Genomic DNA, 16870 nt, shown 5'->3' with positions numbered 1-16870 from the left:
GTTCTGCACTTAGGGGCCCAGAGGCTGAGGAGGAACAGCGAGGGCTCTCTGCCACTGGTTTTGGTAACACCCGAGTTCTGGGGATTCCCTTTGCTCTCTTGCTGCATTTACTGTGTTTTTCTGGCACGGGGCCTTTTGTTACCCGGGCTGCACTCACTCACCTGGGCAGCTCCGCCGTCCCTGAGGACTGGCCCTGGTACAGCGCCCGGTGCTGGGGGCTCGTTCTCTCCACCAGGCCCTCCAGGAACTGCAGCGCCTGGCAGAGCTCCTGGAGCTCGTCCTGCATCCCACCAGACCTGAGGATGGACAGACAGGGTGGGAGTCACGGACGATGTGTGACAGGGCTCGTCAGTGCATTCTCATCGCACCCCTTGGGGAAATAAACAGCTTCGTTTGAGCTTTCCAAAGCCAACGGCAAGAACCCCGTTCCCGAGCTCTGTAGGAAGGGGTGGGGTGGGGGAAACACATGAGCAAACAAACCATCCAAAAATCAGCCCGGGCTGAGCCGCTGCATGGAAATTACCCTCGTGCCGAGCACTTTAATTCCTTCACCTCCACAAGCGAAACAAATCTGGTGACCACCTACAGGTATGGGGACAGCCCTGGAACCTCAGAGGGGTTTTGATGAAGCTGCACCTCTATAATGATGCAAATGAGGACTTAACCACTGAAACAATGCCGCGGGCTAATCCCGGGACAGAGGTGTAAATGGCTATTCAGGTCCCCGGCTGCCTCTTTGTGGGGCTCCCAGCCCAGGTCTCGCCAGCAATGAACACCGCAGCTGGGGCAAGCTGGGGCAAAAGAGTTTTCTTTCTTTCTTTCCCCCACATGCAGGAGCTGACATGTTTCCACAGTTAACCCTGGCTTACTCTGCCTCCAGGGAGAAGCTCTGTGCACAAAAACTTGCAGCATTTGCACACTCGTGCTGAGCTGTGCCCAAAGCTGTGTTTTCCCTCCGAGTGTTGGGCAACAGTGAACAATTAAGTGGGGGCTGCTGTGTCTTTAGTCGAGTTTCCTAGACATTTAATAAGCAAAACAATGCCCGGGAGATCACATAGGCAGTTAAACAGTGCTTTCTCTTTTCCCCCAGCCTTACAAACCCTGTATTCCAGCGGCCGGCTCGTTTCCCATTGTTTTCCTCCCGCTGGGTGGTCCTTCCAGGGTGCCACTCGAGAGGGATACAATAATAAAAAGGGAAGGGGAAGGAAGGGACACCAACATAAAGAAAAACAAAATGTATGACAATCTGCAGCAGGCTACGGATCAGAGGTCAGCAAACAAGAGGTCCTTCTCTTTTACAGGTTGCTTCCTGGAAACAGTCTGATTAAGCTGACAGCTTGAATTATGTGTTACATTTTGTAATGCACAATCCATCTGTGCTAAGTCCTCCTCAATGCAGCTGAAGCAGCACAGGCATTAGCTCTGCCTTTTTCCACCCCCTCAGCTCAGGCCTTAAAATAGTCATCATCTTTCTCCACACTAATTCTCAGAGACCCTCTCCCCCCGCCTCCCACCCCCCGGGTTTAAGCCCTCAAAGAAAGGGCTGGGTGCTGCAGGGAATGGTAAGAGGACACGGAGCCTTTCCCCTTGGATCAGCAGCTCCATGGGAGGGGACACCAGGAGCCTTCACGGGCCCCCGTGGTGCCAGGGGGCTGCTGATAGGAAAACCCATCCCAGGCTCTTCCCGTGGTGCTGGGTGTGAGAAGGCAGGAGAGCAGCCTCTGATCCTTTGGAACACTGTCCAACAATCACCAATTCTGATAACTGAGGCAACAAAGCTGCAGCACCCTACTGTGACCTGCAACAAGATGAAAACCTTCTGCTCAATCACCTGTCCCAACAACATCTCCCTTCCTTGGCTGCAAACACTTCACTGCAGGGGAAAAACCCCAAAACTCCTTAAAAAACAGAGGCTGGCATCTCTGCAGTAAGACAGGAGAGGCATTTGCTCTAAAGATAAAAACTTGTGGCTTCCTGGCACACAACAAGGACTGGTTTTGCCTCTGGAGTCAGCCATGGTCTCTGCTCCTTTCAACACCATCCCTTGTACTAATTTCAGATCATTCATCAAAAGTGTATGAAGAATTCCTTCCTTCTGATGCCAGTGACACTGCTGCAGTGGGAGAGTCCAAGTTACAGATATTTCAACTTAAAGCAACAAATACACAGAATTTGGTGAATTTCAGCACGCTTCTTCAGCCAACACAGGAATTTTGCAAGAGAAAACCACGGGGACTGGAAGGACATCGTATGTTGTGAATCCCTGGTGTGACAGAACAGAGGAAGCTGCATTCCCATGCTTTGTGTAACGTGTACAATTGAAATTCATGCACTAATCAGCTGCAAGCTTTTCCACAAGATTTTTGGCCAATTAATTTTGCAAGGCTCAAGTGCGCACGCTGCATTCCCGGTGCCTTGGAAAGCCCACCTTGCTGTGAGCACAACAAGAGAATGGCTCCTGCTAGTGGATCTGCCTTTTCATTTTCAGGTAAAGCAAATTAAAACCTGTATCTTTTCTGCAGTACCAGCAAGCAGTGGTGATCCCACTTCCATGGCCTTGAGAAGCAAAGGCATTCAGCTTGGCACAAGAGGAGGAGAGCTCTGTGCTGCGGTTCCAGCCGTGCACTGGGGACAATGCAGGTGGCTCAAACCTTGTGTATAATTTCCCCGGGCCTCAAGAGCTGCTCCGTGGCTCATCAGGCACTGCACAGCAAGGCCTTGCAGGGGAGGGAACACAAGGTTAAACTGCTGGTGCTCGGGTCGGCTCTGACTCCTCTCACAGAGACAGGCACTCGGTGCTCTCGCCTGCTTTGCTGTGATTAACAGGTGGGATACAAAGGGAGGACTGGGGGAAAGCTTTTTACATGTAAATCAGACGATGTTTCCATAGTGAGCAACAGCCCGATGCAAATAGGAAAGGATAAAGTTACCTAAGTTTCTGCCATGGCCCTCAGTTTCTGCTCAGGTGTCAACACCCAAACCAGCACTGACATCAGCACCACCACAGCTTGCCCAGGAACAGAATTAACAGATTTAAACACTGCAAACAACAAAGATGGGAAAACCCAACCAACTGGCAGAAGAGAACTCCTCCTGCAGAAGCACTTGTTCTCTAGGGGTAAAAGCACTGTTTCCTTCGCACGACATCCCACTACAGACCTGCCAGTCCTCCCGAGTGACCTGGGCCAGCTCTGGGGACCATATTGCCGTGGGCACTGCCCCACCAGGACAGGGATGCACTTCCCTGTCTCATGAGGGCGTTGCGAGGCTGAAAATCCTGCCGGGATAGATTTAGCCCAATGCTCTCGTGCTGCATTTGTTGGCCACAAAATCCTGCAGCAGAGGATGGGCCCCGTGTCTGCAGGGCACTGTCCTCATCCTCTCTTACTCTATTTCCAAACAAAATGTTCAAACAGTGGAAGTTTTACCAAGTAGAGTGACTAGAATAAGATTTCTGAACATTTAAAGAACATCATCTGCGTTTTAGTAACAAATCCTTCCCTTGCTAGTTCTGAGCCCAGCGAGGGGCCCGAAGCCCCTGAATGCCCAGCACAGGTACAAGGTACTAAAGGACAGGGGAGAATGTGGTGTGAGCTTCAGTGCCCTGACCAGCCCAGCTGATCCAGAAAACAGGGAGGTGGTACCTGTGTGGTGCTGAGCTGTCCAAGGGCTCCTCCTGGGCCGCAGGAGGGTTCGGTGGGGGCAGCAGGGAGCACTCTGGAGCCTGGGCATCCCTGCCCTGCTCCTGCCACAGGCTGGGAACACTTGGCCTCGCCTCCTCCTCAGCACTGGCAGGGACCAGGAGCTTGGCACTGCTGCCCTCCCTGTGAGCGCACCAGCTGCTCAGGCTAGGCTTTGCCCCTGTAATAACAATAAAAAATAATAAATCAAAGATATAAAACCTGTAATTATTCTTCCTGAAACATTAGCAGGACCATGGAGTAGCTCACAGTGTAGGGACTGAAACCAAGCTTACCTACACTGTTCACCCTGTGTGAGAGAGCATCCATCCATCCATCCACCCACCCATCCATCCATCCCTCTGCTCCTCTTTTCTGTGGGCTTCCCTGTCCTCGGCCCCTGTCCTTCCATGTTCCTCTCACAAGGGGGAGTGCAGAGAGGCTGCAGCCTTTGGGGTTTGGGAACAAACCTGGCACTTCTCAGAAACGGCCTCGGCACAGAGACCAGCTGTGCTACCTGACCAAATCAGTTCTGGGGGAATCAACCAGCTATTGTGCACCTGCTCTGAGGGAGAAGGCAATCAGCCTGACCCAGAAGTGACTCCTCTGGTGAAGCAGGTTCACATTACACCTCTTCACACGAGGCTCAGACAACGCCAGGGCCTCTGAGGGCACAGCAGTGAGGAAATCTTCCCTCACAGTGCCCCTGACCAGGATCAGCCCCCAGGGTGTCCTCCCTGTCCCGTTGAGCAGCCTGAGAGGAAATGGCGTCAAAAGGAAGAAAGGAACAAAGAGAGAAAAAAGGACCAAGAGCCACCACGCTCCAAGGCCAGTGCCAGAGGGGCAGGAGGAGCAGCAGCTGTGGGCAGGCTCTGGCTGGGGTGGAGGCAGAGAGGGACACACACCACCACCATACCTGGAACACCTCCTGCCCTCGGGGGGGCTGCTTTGGCACCAGAAGCTGAGGTGAGCTGCTCAGAGCCTTCCTCACTGGCAGCTGGGTCCCTGTGTCCCACTGCTCCCTCCTCACTCTCTCCAGCAGCGCTGCTGGTCTCGGGACCAAGCCCATCAGGGGATGGGGAGCGCAGAGGGGGCTCCTGCTGAGAGCCCAAACCTCCTGTGGCTGAGGCAGCTGGTGTGGGGCAGCCCAACAAGGCTGCTGCTGGATAGCCCAATTCTCCTGGCACGGCTGCATTGGTGCCAATTCCCACCTGTCCTCCGGCCTGCAGCACCTGGAACATACAGTGGGACATGGCTGAAGGAGACAAACAGGAGTCAAACTGTGTGGCAGCTTCTTGAGGGTGGCATGCTGGACTCTGAAAAGTGTCACAGAATTCAAGAGTTTGCTGTGGCATTAATATGACACAACCCCTGGCACACAGAGTGTGCAATGAGGGCACATGCCTGCATTAAAGCTCCATGAGCCAAAACATCCAGTGGCAGAAGCTGTCTGCACCCCCTACACACCAAGGACTCAAACCCATCTAAATAGTGACTGGATTTTACAAAGAGTCAAACCTTTGGGATTAGGATCCTACACGGGTTTGGAGACCCTGGACCAAAGCACCACATTTGGAGTTGCCCACAAGGCCCAGAGGGACCATCGTGTTCCATGTGAGAATCACTCAGCAGATCCAGCTTCCCTCACACAACAGAACAAGGCAAAACTGAGTTTCACTGTCTCCTTCCTGCTCTTCCCATGGCAGTGACATGGCCTTTCCCACCAGGTGACACGGGACACGGAGCAGACACATTTTGAACGGCACTTTCCTCCAAGGACTGTTGAACTTGCACAAAACCAGCTCCAGGATACAACCACTCTGCTGCTAAATCCTTTTAACACTTGCCTCTTCTCCTTTGCAAACCTACTCAATCAGGACAATTTAGGAGGAGTGGCTTCTGTCACCATGACTGCTGTAGGGTCATGGCCAGTTTATGCACAGCCAAAATTAGCCATCATAATGCCACTGTTCACACTTGAGCAGGGCTTCCTCTCCAGCCCCAAATTCCAGCAGCACAATTTGCAGTCACCTCCACACCTCTCCCATCTCTTTCACTGCCTGACCTCTTCCTCCCACACCAAGTCAGCTGCCAAGCCCAGCTGAAAGGAAACAAAGGCATCTTGTCTGCTCTGTGACTAAGGTTCCTTAAAAAAGCTCAAATTCCACGTAACAAGGAGCAGAACAAAAAGCCTTGAAGTCATTTTAAGCAGTAGTAAAGGTTTGCCGCTCAGATTAAGTTCACAGCTTATTCCATCACCACTGCTCTCAGGTTCCTCCTAATTACTTCTCAGGCGTGGGATTTGGTGCTTTCAAATGTCTCCTGCCAGTCCTGCATGGCGTTGGCAGCTCCTGGATGCAGTGTTCCAAAACAAATGGATTTCAAACAGGCACAGGCACAGCACATTCCTATCAATCCTTTTCCTGGGGAAGGGACTCTGCCACCCACAGGTGTTCCTGGGAGATTCCAGCATGCCCAAGTCCAGACTCTTCTGAAGGCTCCAAGGAAGAGGTTCCAAGCTGACTTCCCAGCGCAGAGGGTCCAGGAGCCCGGGCTGTACAACTCTGTCAGCTGGGAAGGAGCTCTTCAGTGTGGGGCTTCTGAACTTACGGACTCCCCTTGACACTGGGAGCCCAAAAGGGCATATTTCCCACGGCTCAGTCACTGCATCCCAGCCAGCCTGAAGGAAGCCATCCCAATCCCAGGGCTGGGAAATAAAACCAGCTCCACAAGCTGTATCCTGGACATCCCATGAGCTGACTGCACACTGTCTCTGTGACTGACTCGGCACCACATCACTGAGAACAAACTCCTGTGCTTTGGACAGAAGAGCCAGCACATTTGAAGGGAAAAAAACCCCCCAGAATTAAGAGCTGAAACACACCCCAGGGACATGGCAAAAATGCAAAATGTAGCTGAAGTTACCTCTGTTTTTTAGGAGGGAGGAGGAAGAGGACAGGGGATAAAGGAATCCACAATCCACTCCATTATTATACACAAATTGACATTTTTGGGTACACACCACACTGTCATAGTGCCAAAAACCTGCCCACAGTTTTTCAAAACCCTCAAGTCACAGCACAAGCCTTTGATGCTCTAGTACTGATGACAACTTTTCCATCAGCTGGAAATCCCATCTCCCACACTGCCTGCCCTAATTGGACAGCTCACATTCCAAAATAAATTCACCTTTCCCCACAACACCTCCCAGTTCAAACCACAATTTGCACCCCGCCACAGGCCTGCCTATATAGGTCAAGGCTGCTAGGCTTCACTGCTTTGTGTATTACAGTTTAAAGAATGCTCTAAATTCAAGGTTTTTAACTTTTTAATCTATGGGGAAAACTTCCTATAAACTCAGATTAACGACTGCTAATGCACTGAAGAAAGGAAACCAAAAACCTTCCTCCTACTATAAAAACAAAATAGTGTGGCCTCTGTTTCTTTTCTGATAAGAGTCTTAAATACCAAACATTTAACTGCATAATAACATTCCCTGGCAGCCAGCAGCCTGCTTAGCAGATACATAAAGCAGGTAAAAGGGGAAAAAGTTAATTTCTTGGCTGAATGATTCCATCGGTAGCTATAGGGCAAACTAGAAAGTCTTTTAGTAAAGTAGCAGTTGATTCTTCTATCAATCTGCAGCACACACACTCTTCCAAGGAATGCATTAAATATGAAAATCATATCCCGTTATCATCTGTTCCCAGCTTTCAGCCCAGTAAGCTTTCCTTAATGAATGCTGTAGCCTAAGGGACGCGCGTGCTGCCGGCTCCTCGGAATAATGGAGTGATGCTCCCGTCCTGCCTATTCCGGCGCCGCCTGGCTGAGGGGCTTCCACACACAGTCACAAGTGACTACTCTTGCCAGCATGCTCCAAGTTATTACAAGATGTTTTTAGACATTTCATCTAAAAGAGCTTTGCTGCTTTTAGTGGAGAAAACAGCTCTGGTCTTGAACTGTATCATTTATATGGAGATAGGAGGAGGGATTAGGAGCCTGCATTACTGCAGATATATGGCAGCAGATATTTAAGTATTCCTTGTCAGTCTTTTTGTCTGTTCCTTAGATATGCAATCTCCTTCTGCTCCTTCTGAGGAAAGGTCAAAACACACAAAATTATAAACACAGCGCACGGCTCCTCGGCTGCAGTTCTGCAAATATCCCTCATTAGGAACATTCCCTCCTCGGTCACGACCATCTCCACACTATCCAGCACAGGAATTATAAAAGCCAACAAGAAGACGTGCGCAAACAGTCAGAGGTTTTTTTTTTAATTCTGGCTCTCTGGATGAAACTATTGCACTTTTTACCCAGGTGGTTCTCCTTCTCTCAGGTGCTGCACACAATTTCACACTGCACGTGCCAGCACCGCAATCCCCAGGGAAAGGCTGTGCAGCTCCGAGGAGAGAGCACGGCTTTGGAATAAAGCCCATTTCCCCCCCATTACCTGCTCGCTGGGTCCTTCCTCCTTGTCACCTCCTGCTGACAAGCTGCCCTCCCGAAGGGATAACAGGTTTTTAATTTCCCTTCCATACCGCTCCTAAAAGGGAACAAATCCGTCACACAAAACTGGAGGCCGAACAACCCCCCAACCCAAGAGATGCCACTTTGCAAAACGTGCACCTTTAAATGCAAAGCCCCCACAGCCTTTTTAACTCCGACTATATTTAAAAGCAGGGATCTCATTTGCTTCTCATTTTTCCGCTCCCCTGCCCAGGCAGCGTGGCCTGTACACAATCTGCTGCAGGACTTTCATACACATTTATTCATGCCCATCATTTAAGAATCCCACAGAACAGCAATAACTCGTTGGCTCACATTTATTGTATTTATTGCATCCCAACCAGCACCTGTAGCACCGAAGTATTGCTGCTGCCCCCAGACAATGACTCGGATGCTTTGGGATGAACCGAGCTCCAAAACGTCTTTTTCACACCCAATCTTATGACTGGCTGGGCTGTTGTGAGGAGCCATCCCTGGCAGAATTTCCAGAGAGCTCCCTGCCGGCTGCTCCAAACGCGGCTTGCCACACTCCGGGGTTTATTGGAGCAGCTCTGGGCAGCACCTGCAATTAATCCTGCCTGCTCCTAACTGCAGCCCCCAGCAGCAGCAGCAGCAGACCGAGGCTGAAAGCGCTGCAGGACCCGTGCTGCACCAGGGAACGGGTGTGGGAATGAATCCTTCACACCATTACCTCACCTGCCTCTGCCCTTCGCTCCAGCAGCGGCTCAGCTCCCAGGTAGGAGCTGCTCGGGAAACTCGGATTTTAAGGAACAAAACCTCACCATGTGAGGAGCTGAGATGCTCAGAAGAAACTCAGATGTAACTCCTGGATTTTGCTGAAAGCTGAAGTGGATTTATTTATACTCCTAAAAATTACTGACCAAACACAGGGAGCAAAAGTGCATCTTTCAGAAACAAAAGGAGTTTTGTGAGCTACAGCCACGTTATAAATGTGCACAGAGTTGTGATAAAGCACTCCTAAAGGGCATTCTCTATGGAAAAAAAGGAGAGAAAACAGCAATAATTTCTTTCTGTGTACTCCCATGATAGATTAAATGATTGCATGCTCCATAACTCTCCTGCTCTCCATAACTAACACGGAGGAGATGTCATTTGCTCAGCAGCTCTGAAAAGTAACTGTAACTCGGCAAAGATAAAATGGATGGCACAGAAACACTGAAATGGAAGGTCTGAACAAAAACCCCATGTGCAGCTCGACCTGTGGCACTTGGACTGGGACTTGCAGCAGGGGTCTGAACCACCAGCCCTGACACTGGGCAGACTGGTGTGCATTTTTTGAGGAGAAAAATCCCCTTCAAACAGCAGGGGAAAGCTGGCACTGCAGCACAGCCCCCCTCCTGCTCTGCTTTAAGGAACAAGTAAAAATCTGAGGCAGCAAATCACACACCCCAGAGACAGGTTCTGAATTCTGGGCTACTGCACTGCAGCCAGGAAAAGATGTTCTGGTAATGTCACCAGAACCGACAGGCTACTGCTGTGTGAGGAATAAACACAGCCAAGTCTTTCTGAGGAGTGCCACTGCTCTCAGAAAGCAGGAATGAACTCATTCCCCTCCCAGACTGTGCTCCCTCAAAAACCTGGCTCCACGCAGCAGTGGCACAAGCAGATGTTGCAATTTCATTTTTATGAATCTGGAAATCAGATTTTTATAAATCTGGAATCATCACTTTGCAACATCCCAAACTGTACTTTAGGGAAAAACAACAACAACAATAACATAATAATGTGATTCAAGAAACCTCAGAGCTTGGCTTTTTCTTACAGCATCTGTTGAATCTGTGGTACTTCAGACCTGTCTATCCTACAACCTGAAATACAGACCCTGACCGAGTTTGATTCCAGCTCTAGGACATACCAGGAGATTCCTGCATAACAACAGCAAACACCCATGACCAAGTCTTATAGGAAGTTACTTCCATCTTCCAGATGCTCTCCCAGCCTGTGGTTTCCATGTGAGCCTCCAGCTGCAGGAATTCCCGGCGCAGCGCCTGGTTCCGGTGCAGGGCCAGCTGCTGCCGTGCTGACACTGCTTTCAGGTGCCTCTGCAGCTTCTGCCTCACTCTGCAGGGCAAAGAACAGGCATTTAAAGGTGTGAAAATAAACCAGAAGTATGCATCACAATCACTCTGCCTCAGAGGAATACACCAATACTGAGGGGGAGCTGCCCCAGACACCAAGAAGGAGAAGACTCGTTCTTCTGCGCACCTACATTTATATAAATATATATGTGCCACCTATCTGCAGATGTACACGGGGGCTCTGGTGTTCCAAAGGGTAAACACATAAAAAATCTCCTGTAACTGTGTTTTAAATGGATTATGTGCTAGTCACTCCTATGCCATTAAATCAAATTGAAAGCTAGCAGAGGAATGTGTTCTGAAAGTCACCCAAGCGGGAACAGCACTGCTGCAGCTTCACAGCTGCTTAAAGCCATGGTGCCACCAAGAGGGGCACTGGAAATCCATCTGACACAGCTCTCTCCCACCCACAAACCAGATTCCCTCTCCTGATGCCAGACCTCTTTCCTGATGTGCCTCCAGGGCAGCCACATGGCATTAATGCCAACACAGGGAAATGGGCACCCAAAGATGCCCCTGGCTCACAGCTCCACTTCAGCCAGGAGGGAAACTGCAACCCAAAGCCCCCAAGATGTTCAGAGAAACTGCAGCTCTAAACCTGTTAGATTAAACCAAATCCAATAAAACCAGGAAACAAAGTACATGTGATGCTGCTCCACTTGTCCAGACATTTTTTCTTTAATTTGTTGTCTGCATTTTCTGCCCCTTCCAGAAGAGAGGCTCCCACAGCACCCAGCACTCAGTCCCTGGAGCTTTACAGAACACATTTGAGGAAAGGAATGAAACACTGGATGACACTTCTCAACCCTGTCTGGTTGCTGGGACTTTTGGATTTTTTTTTTTTTTTTTTTTTTTGCTTTGGTTTGCTGTTTAGGGTTTGGGTTTGTTGGGGTCCTTTTGTACAGACTGTCCATGCAATTTACATTAAATAAACACTGCAGAAAGAATCCAAAGAGCAGAACCAGAACCTGGAATATCCCCTAGGGCTCCTTAATTCTTTCAACTTTCTAAGACCCTGGGATTCTCCAGCATGGACTAAGCCGTGGTGATTTTGTAAAAATAGGATAAAGCCAACCTGCATGTTGGTTATTCCTAAGATTTTAGTATCCACAGAATGAGGCATTTATTTTACTGCTGCAGCCATTTCATCAATAACTTGAAGACATGAATTTTACATTACACTTAACATGAATATAAATGTATTATTACTGAAAAACCTTCAAGACAACATTCTAAAGGCCTTCCAAGATAACTAAACCTTTGTAAACGAAAATAAAATCACCCCTAAGAAGCTTTTAAACAGGCTTACAGGTGTGGATCAGCCATTGTGTATTCCATTCTCTTCCTTCCTAATTCCAGCCTTCTGGCTTCACTGGAAGAAAACAACACACAGTGAGAAAAGTATTTCACCATCTGAAGTCTTCAAACATCAGAAGTAAAGGGTTTTGCAGAGCAGAGCTCTTGCTGAGCAGAGAGGTCAGATTTGCTGGGAGTTACAGACTCATCTGCCAGCCCAGTTCTGAACAACTCCAAACTTTCACCCCTCTCTCTCTGTTCCTCACTGGAACAGGGTTGCTGGCAAGGGAAGAGATGCCTGAACATTCACATGGGACCCACCAAATCAGCCAGAGACCCCAGACAGCCCAGGAAGGGCTCTGAACCCCACAATGAGCAGTTCCCAAGCCCACCCCTCCCCTTCTTGCCCCAGAGTCCCACAGCAGATCCCCTTCCATGCAACAAACACCTGGCTGGAGCTGTTCCCAGGACAGGTGAGCCCCACTTGCAGCAAGAACAAGCGCCCACCAGGAATCCTGGTGGTGCTGAGAGCCTGTGGAGCCATCAGAACTGCCCAGAGCAGTGCCAGGGCACCAGGCATGGGACAGACACACGCTGAACCACAAAGTCACCCACACCTCTCCCAAAGCCACCCCACAGGGTGCTTTTGGGAAGAGAGTACAGCTGCCATTATTGGACAGCTCCAAATTGCACCTGAGGATGAACAACCGTGCCCTGAGGGAAAAACTGAAAATAACCAAGAGAAGCTTCCAGCAGACTCTCACTGCAAACCCTGCCACAAGCAAAGCCAAGTGCTCTTCAGGAACAGCATCAGCTTGTCATTAGGCAGCAAAGGGGACATCACACATCCCAACACGTCTTGGCACACTATTTCGTGGCTTTGGGCTCTCCCTACACACATAGACACCCTCTTGCAGTTTCCCTGCAGAGAAGGGAGCGAGGAAAAACCCTTCCTGCCGCTCTGCCTGGGAGATCAAGGCGTCCCTTTTAGCCATGTGATCCTGGCAGCGCCTGGAGCAGGATTAGGGCTGCGTGTCATGTGCACAATTTAACAGCCACGCTCCAGCTGGGACCTCATCCCTTCAATTTCCTCTTACGCCAAGCACACGCACATTTCAAGATCTTGTTTTTACACTTCTCCAAGTGATTTTCCTGCCTCAGTGGAGCACACAGATATCCTAAGGGATGAAGAAGCCGATGGATGTGACCTGATGTGCGCTCTGATCCCGTTTCCCACTCCCCCATCCCGCACCCGGCGTTCCCCCGCTCCCCAAAGCCCATTCCCTCCCCTCCAGAGAGGGCTTGCAGTTTCTTCAGCACCCCCTGCCCAGCCCACAGCAGCCACCCAGGCAGGCAGGGATACCCAGGGAAGGTCTCTTGGGGCAGGCACGGCAAACAAACCCCCCGGGCATGGGGCACTGCCGTGTGCAGGCTGGACAAGGGCCCAGCACCGGGGAGTAAACCCGGCCAGCAGAGGCTGAGAGGGGATTTAAAGTCCGCTTACACGTCCCGGGGCGCTCCTTCGGTCAGGAGCAGAATCTCTGGTGACTGACTTCCCAGCCCCTCCAGAACTTAGATATCGAAGGGGAAAATAAAAAGGACATGGATGAGAACAAGGGAGGGAAAAGCATCCGCCCGCCCGGGGCGGGAACCGAACCCCAACCACCCCGCGGGGGGACCCGGCTCACCTGGCGCGGGGCGGCGGTCGCGGCGGTGCCCATCCCGGGGGCGCCGGTGCCCGGGGGCGGTCGCAGTGGCCCCGATCGTGGTGCTGATCCCGGTGCCGTTCCCGATCCCGGCGCCGTTCCCGATCCCGGTGGCCCCGCGCGGTTTCCGCCGGTGCCCACGTGCGGCTCCCGCCGTGCCCCGCGCGGGACCCCGGAAGTGCCGCCCCGCGTTGCCATGGGGACGGGCGGGCGCGGCCTGCGCCGCCCAGAGGCGCTTTGGAAGCCTTGAGGCTTTTTTTTTCCCTTCCTTTTTTTTTTTTTTTTTTTTTTTTTTTTGGTTTTTTGGGTTTTTTTTTAATTTGTTTGTTTGTTTGTGTTTTTTAAATAATTATTTATCTCAGCCCATCTCTCACCCCCACGTTGTTACCGCAGGTGTTGAGCCCCCGGCTTGGTGCTGGAGGGCACCTGGGGCGACGCAGGATCCATGTCACTGGAAAAGGGGGAAATTTGCAAAGGGCCAGTCCAAAAAATAACTGGGAGCTGCTGAACAGTTACAGTCGGCTTTGCCGACTTTATTGTACGCCATGGTTTTCAAGGAAAAAAACCCCCGATTTCCCCGTCCTCTGGAATGCCACCGTGTCCCTCTGGTGCTGTCACTTCTCCAAAATTCATATTGGAGAAGCCACAGTCAGGCACAGCCATCTCCAGCCCTGCATTCACATCTCCAGCTGGAGAATGAAAACAGAACGCCCGCCTTTCATTTCCAGATAAAAACTTCAATCCCTTTGAAAGGAAGTTGCCAAATGAGCGCTTAAATTCCAGGGCCCCAATAAAATCTGAATACCGCGGGAATAATTGAAATGAAGGAGAAGCGATACATCAATAGACAAAATTGCGGAGAGCAGTGAAATGCTTAGGCATAATTAGGATGGCAATCAGAGTACAATTAGTGCGAGATCATCACAGTAATTACGCTTCGTTAGAACTTCTGGCCAAGAACAGACAGATGAAAGCTCAGCTGGAGCTGGAGGCTCCGGATGGGGACATGCCCTGGCCTTGGGGGGACCAGGAGCTTTTGGGGTTCCTAGAGTGGGTTTGGTGATCCAGCAGCATTCCTGGTGTTTCCAACGCCTGCAGCCTCCAGCTCAGCCTCATGGATTTAAACACAGGGTGAAAAGCTCTGTGGAACGGGTGTAGTGGCACCCAGCTGCCCCCAAATTAGCCTGGCTCCGACCCTGTGTGCATATCTAAATACCTGGCTCAACAAAGTATGGAGAACATTGGCTTGAATCAGAGCTTTCCCACTCCAGGAATGCCCAGCAGAGGATCTGGGAGCCTTTAGTGCTGCATTCCCATATGAAGCACTTGTCGTGAAGACTGTTCTCCCTCCTTTTTCTCTTTACTTCTTAAGCAAAGATGTGTTTTTGGAGGTCTCCCTCGCACCTCCACAAAAGCCCACAGGTGAAATCTGGCCCTGCTCGCTGAAAGAACACCTAAAGCAGTGCAAAACTTCCAAGCACCTCCAGCACTGTCTGAAACACTGAGCCCACTGGAAGCCTTATTCCCAAACTGAAAAAATGGGAAGCCCTATTCCAGTTTTGAGGCTTTGGTGGAAAGGGGCTGATGGTCCCTGACCCCTCGGGCTGCACAGTTTGTCTCCTGGGCAGCCCTGGGAGGGTTTTTTCCACTATGGACCTCGGGCTGGGGCTTGAGGGTGTTTGAATCACAGCAGGGCTCAACATCCTGCTATTTTTTTAAGGAAAAATAAGGAGCCTTAGCCTGGTCCCCCCGATGTATTTCCCACTTTGTTCCGTGTCTCGGGCTCATAACTGACTCAAGAATAATCTCCATCCTCCCATCCCTGATAAGGAATGTGGTCCCTTCCCTGAAAGCCTACAAAGAGGAGTGTTTTATTTGTGTTCTCCCTGCAGTACTTCACACTTCTTTTAGATTGTTTTAATTTAATTTTGATGTAGTCTGATAAGAGCTGTAAAACTGTCAAAGGCAGCCGCCTCCTTCTGTCGCATTAAATACACTTTGAACGAAACGGTGGCTTTGTCCCCAGTGCTGCCAAACCAAAGCCTCTCTTGATTCCAGTGCAGGGATTGATGTGCACTAATCTGAACAGCTTTACACTCTTTTTCATTTAGGGAGGCAGCCACGTGTCCTTTAGCATCCCCCTCTCCTCTGGGAAGTAACCTTATCCCCACGGAGCTGAGCACTTGGCCACAGGCTTCTCACCTACCAGAGACCCCTGGCAGGCTTTCCCAGTTTTCCAGGGCAATGGATCCACATGCTGCACATGCCTGCTGCAGGGATGGGAAGCTCCTCGCTCCCAGAAAAGTGGGAAACTCCTTACATTGTTGGTGTCCGTGGTAGGGTGTCACGGGACGTGTAGCAAGTGGGGGGGGGACAAATTGCCCTGGAAAGGGATTTGCAGAAACACAGAGATGTGTTAGGAAGAGTTTTTCCCTGTCTGTGCCTGGGTGACCCCTGAGATCCCTCGCCCACAAGCCAGGGCAGAGCCAAATCCATTTTCTTTTCTTTTTGTCAATGAGACATATAAGACAGGCCCTGGTAGCTGTGTGAAAACACACAGAATTTACATAATGCCACGAGTCCTTTTTGTTAATGACTCAAGTCCCAAATGCAGAGCACTAATAACACACCAGGAACCAAAGAGCAGCAACAGCAGTGAGCGATCTCAGCAGAGCAATTGTGAGGATCCATTTCCTGTCAGTGGCAATGCCTGGGAACAGCAATTAGCGCGTTGAATTTAATGTTCACATTTTAATACATTTAAATGTAATAAAATGCTTTTATTAAGCGGTACGGTTCCTCGAGACTTGTCATTACTCGTGTCTGATGCACAGGCAGCGCTCACCACGTCTGGCCCCAGATCTGCTGCCTCGGGGAAGGTGACAGAGTTCCTCCAGCAGGAACCTGGAACGCAGAACACAACGGCTGAGTACACAGAAACCTGGAGACCGCTGCAGTTACAAGCATGTCATGTTTATTACAAATGTCAGGGCCCTAGCCAAAAGTGACATAATTGAAAAGCCCCTAGGCATGTCACTGTCCGTGGATTTTGAATTAATCCTGGAGAATTGAGATGTAAGAACATACCACTGATATTAACGAGCCTCAGAAAAGCCACGGCACAGGGAAGGGCTGGTTTAGAGACGGTTTTCCAGGAAGCCCCCTTCTTTCTCCAGCCATCTCCAAGTGCTTTTCCAGTGTCCAGCGCAGCATAGAAGGCTCCACGAGCGGAAGGGAGCAGGTGTGGCACGAATGAGGCTGTTCCAAGGCCAAGCATCCAGAGAGGATGTCAGGGAGATTTTGTGTCTCAGTCGCTCGTGTGACCAGGCTGTAAACATGAGGAGTCTTCATTCAAGTGTCTGCTGCTGTCTGAAGAGCAAAGATGAGATTGACAGTGTTAAGTTTCCCCGTCCCTGGAAAAATGAGAACTGAATTCAGGCTTTCTGAGATGTGAGCCCAGAGGCTGAATTCAAACCTGACCACTCACAGCCAAAGGGCTCAACCCTCATCTTCCCAGAAAGCATCTACACCTCACACTTGTGAGCGCCCTGTGCCACGGCTCCTTCAACTTGTGTTCCCCAAG

At 50.5% G+C, this 16870-nt stretch overlaps 1 protein-coding gene and 1 long non-coding RNA gene across 7 annotated transcripts in view; both read right to left on the bottom strand.

Moving 5' to 3' along the window:
• The window catches only part of KIZ (kizuna centrosomal protein), a 28892-nt gene extending 15127 nt beyond the window's left edge, over positions 1–13765 (bottom strand). Inside the window, exons 1-8 of one of the 4 annotated variants that reach the window (XM_084202487.1) lie at positions 13270–13765; positions 11595–11657; positions 10121–10268; positions 8131–8223; positions 4892–4912; positions 4597–4777; positions 3645–3861; positions 162–296 (exon numbers count right to left, since the gene is read on the bottom strand). In XM_084202487.1, the coding sequence (XP_084058613.1) occupies positions 162–296; positions 3645–3861; positions 4597–4777; positions 4892–4912; positions 8131–8223; positions 10121–10268; positions 11595–11623 (824 nt within the window). In that variant the 5' untranslated portion in view covers positions 11624–11657; positions 13270–13765. Of the gene's footprint in view, positions 1–161; positions 297–3644; positions 3862–4596; positions 4913–8130; positions 8224–10120; positions 10269–11594; positions 11658–13269 lie in introns of all 4 variants that reach the window. The other 3 variants (XM_084202488.1, XM_084202485.1, XM_084202486.1) reach the window with 3 other exon arrangements.
• Positions 13766–16080: 2315 nt separating this feature from the next.
• LOC311151807 overlaps positions 16081–16870 on the bottom strand; it is a 67935-nt gene continuing 67145 nt past the window's right edge. For all 3 annotated transcript variants that reach the window (XR_014616033.1, XR_014616034.1, XR_014616035.1), the window contains exons 6-7: positions 16375–16656; positions 16081–16191 (exon numbers count right to left, since the gene is read on the bottom strand). This is a non-coding gene — a long non-coding RNA (uncharacterized lncRNA). The remainder of the gene's footprint in view (positions 16192–16374; positions 16657–16870) is intronic.

The sequence above is a fragment of the Fringilla coelebs genome, assembly GCF_963513975.1.
Source record: "Fringilla coelebs genome assembly, chromosome: 3".
NCBI classification, from domain to species: domain Eukaryota; kingdom Metazoa; phylum Chordata; class Aves; order Passeriformes; family Fringillidae; genus Fringilla; species Fringilla coelebs.
The sequence above is the reverse complement of the archived record's forward strand: the minus strand, read 5'-3'. Positions and strand labels throughout refer to the sequence as shown.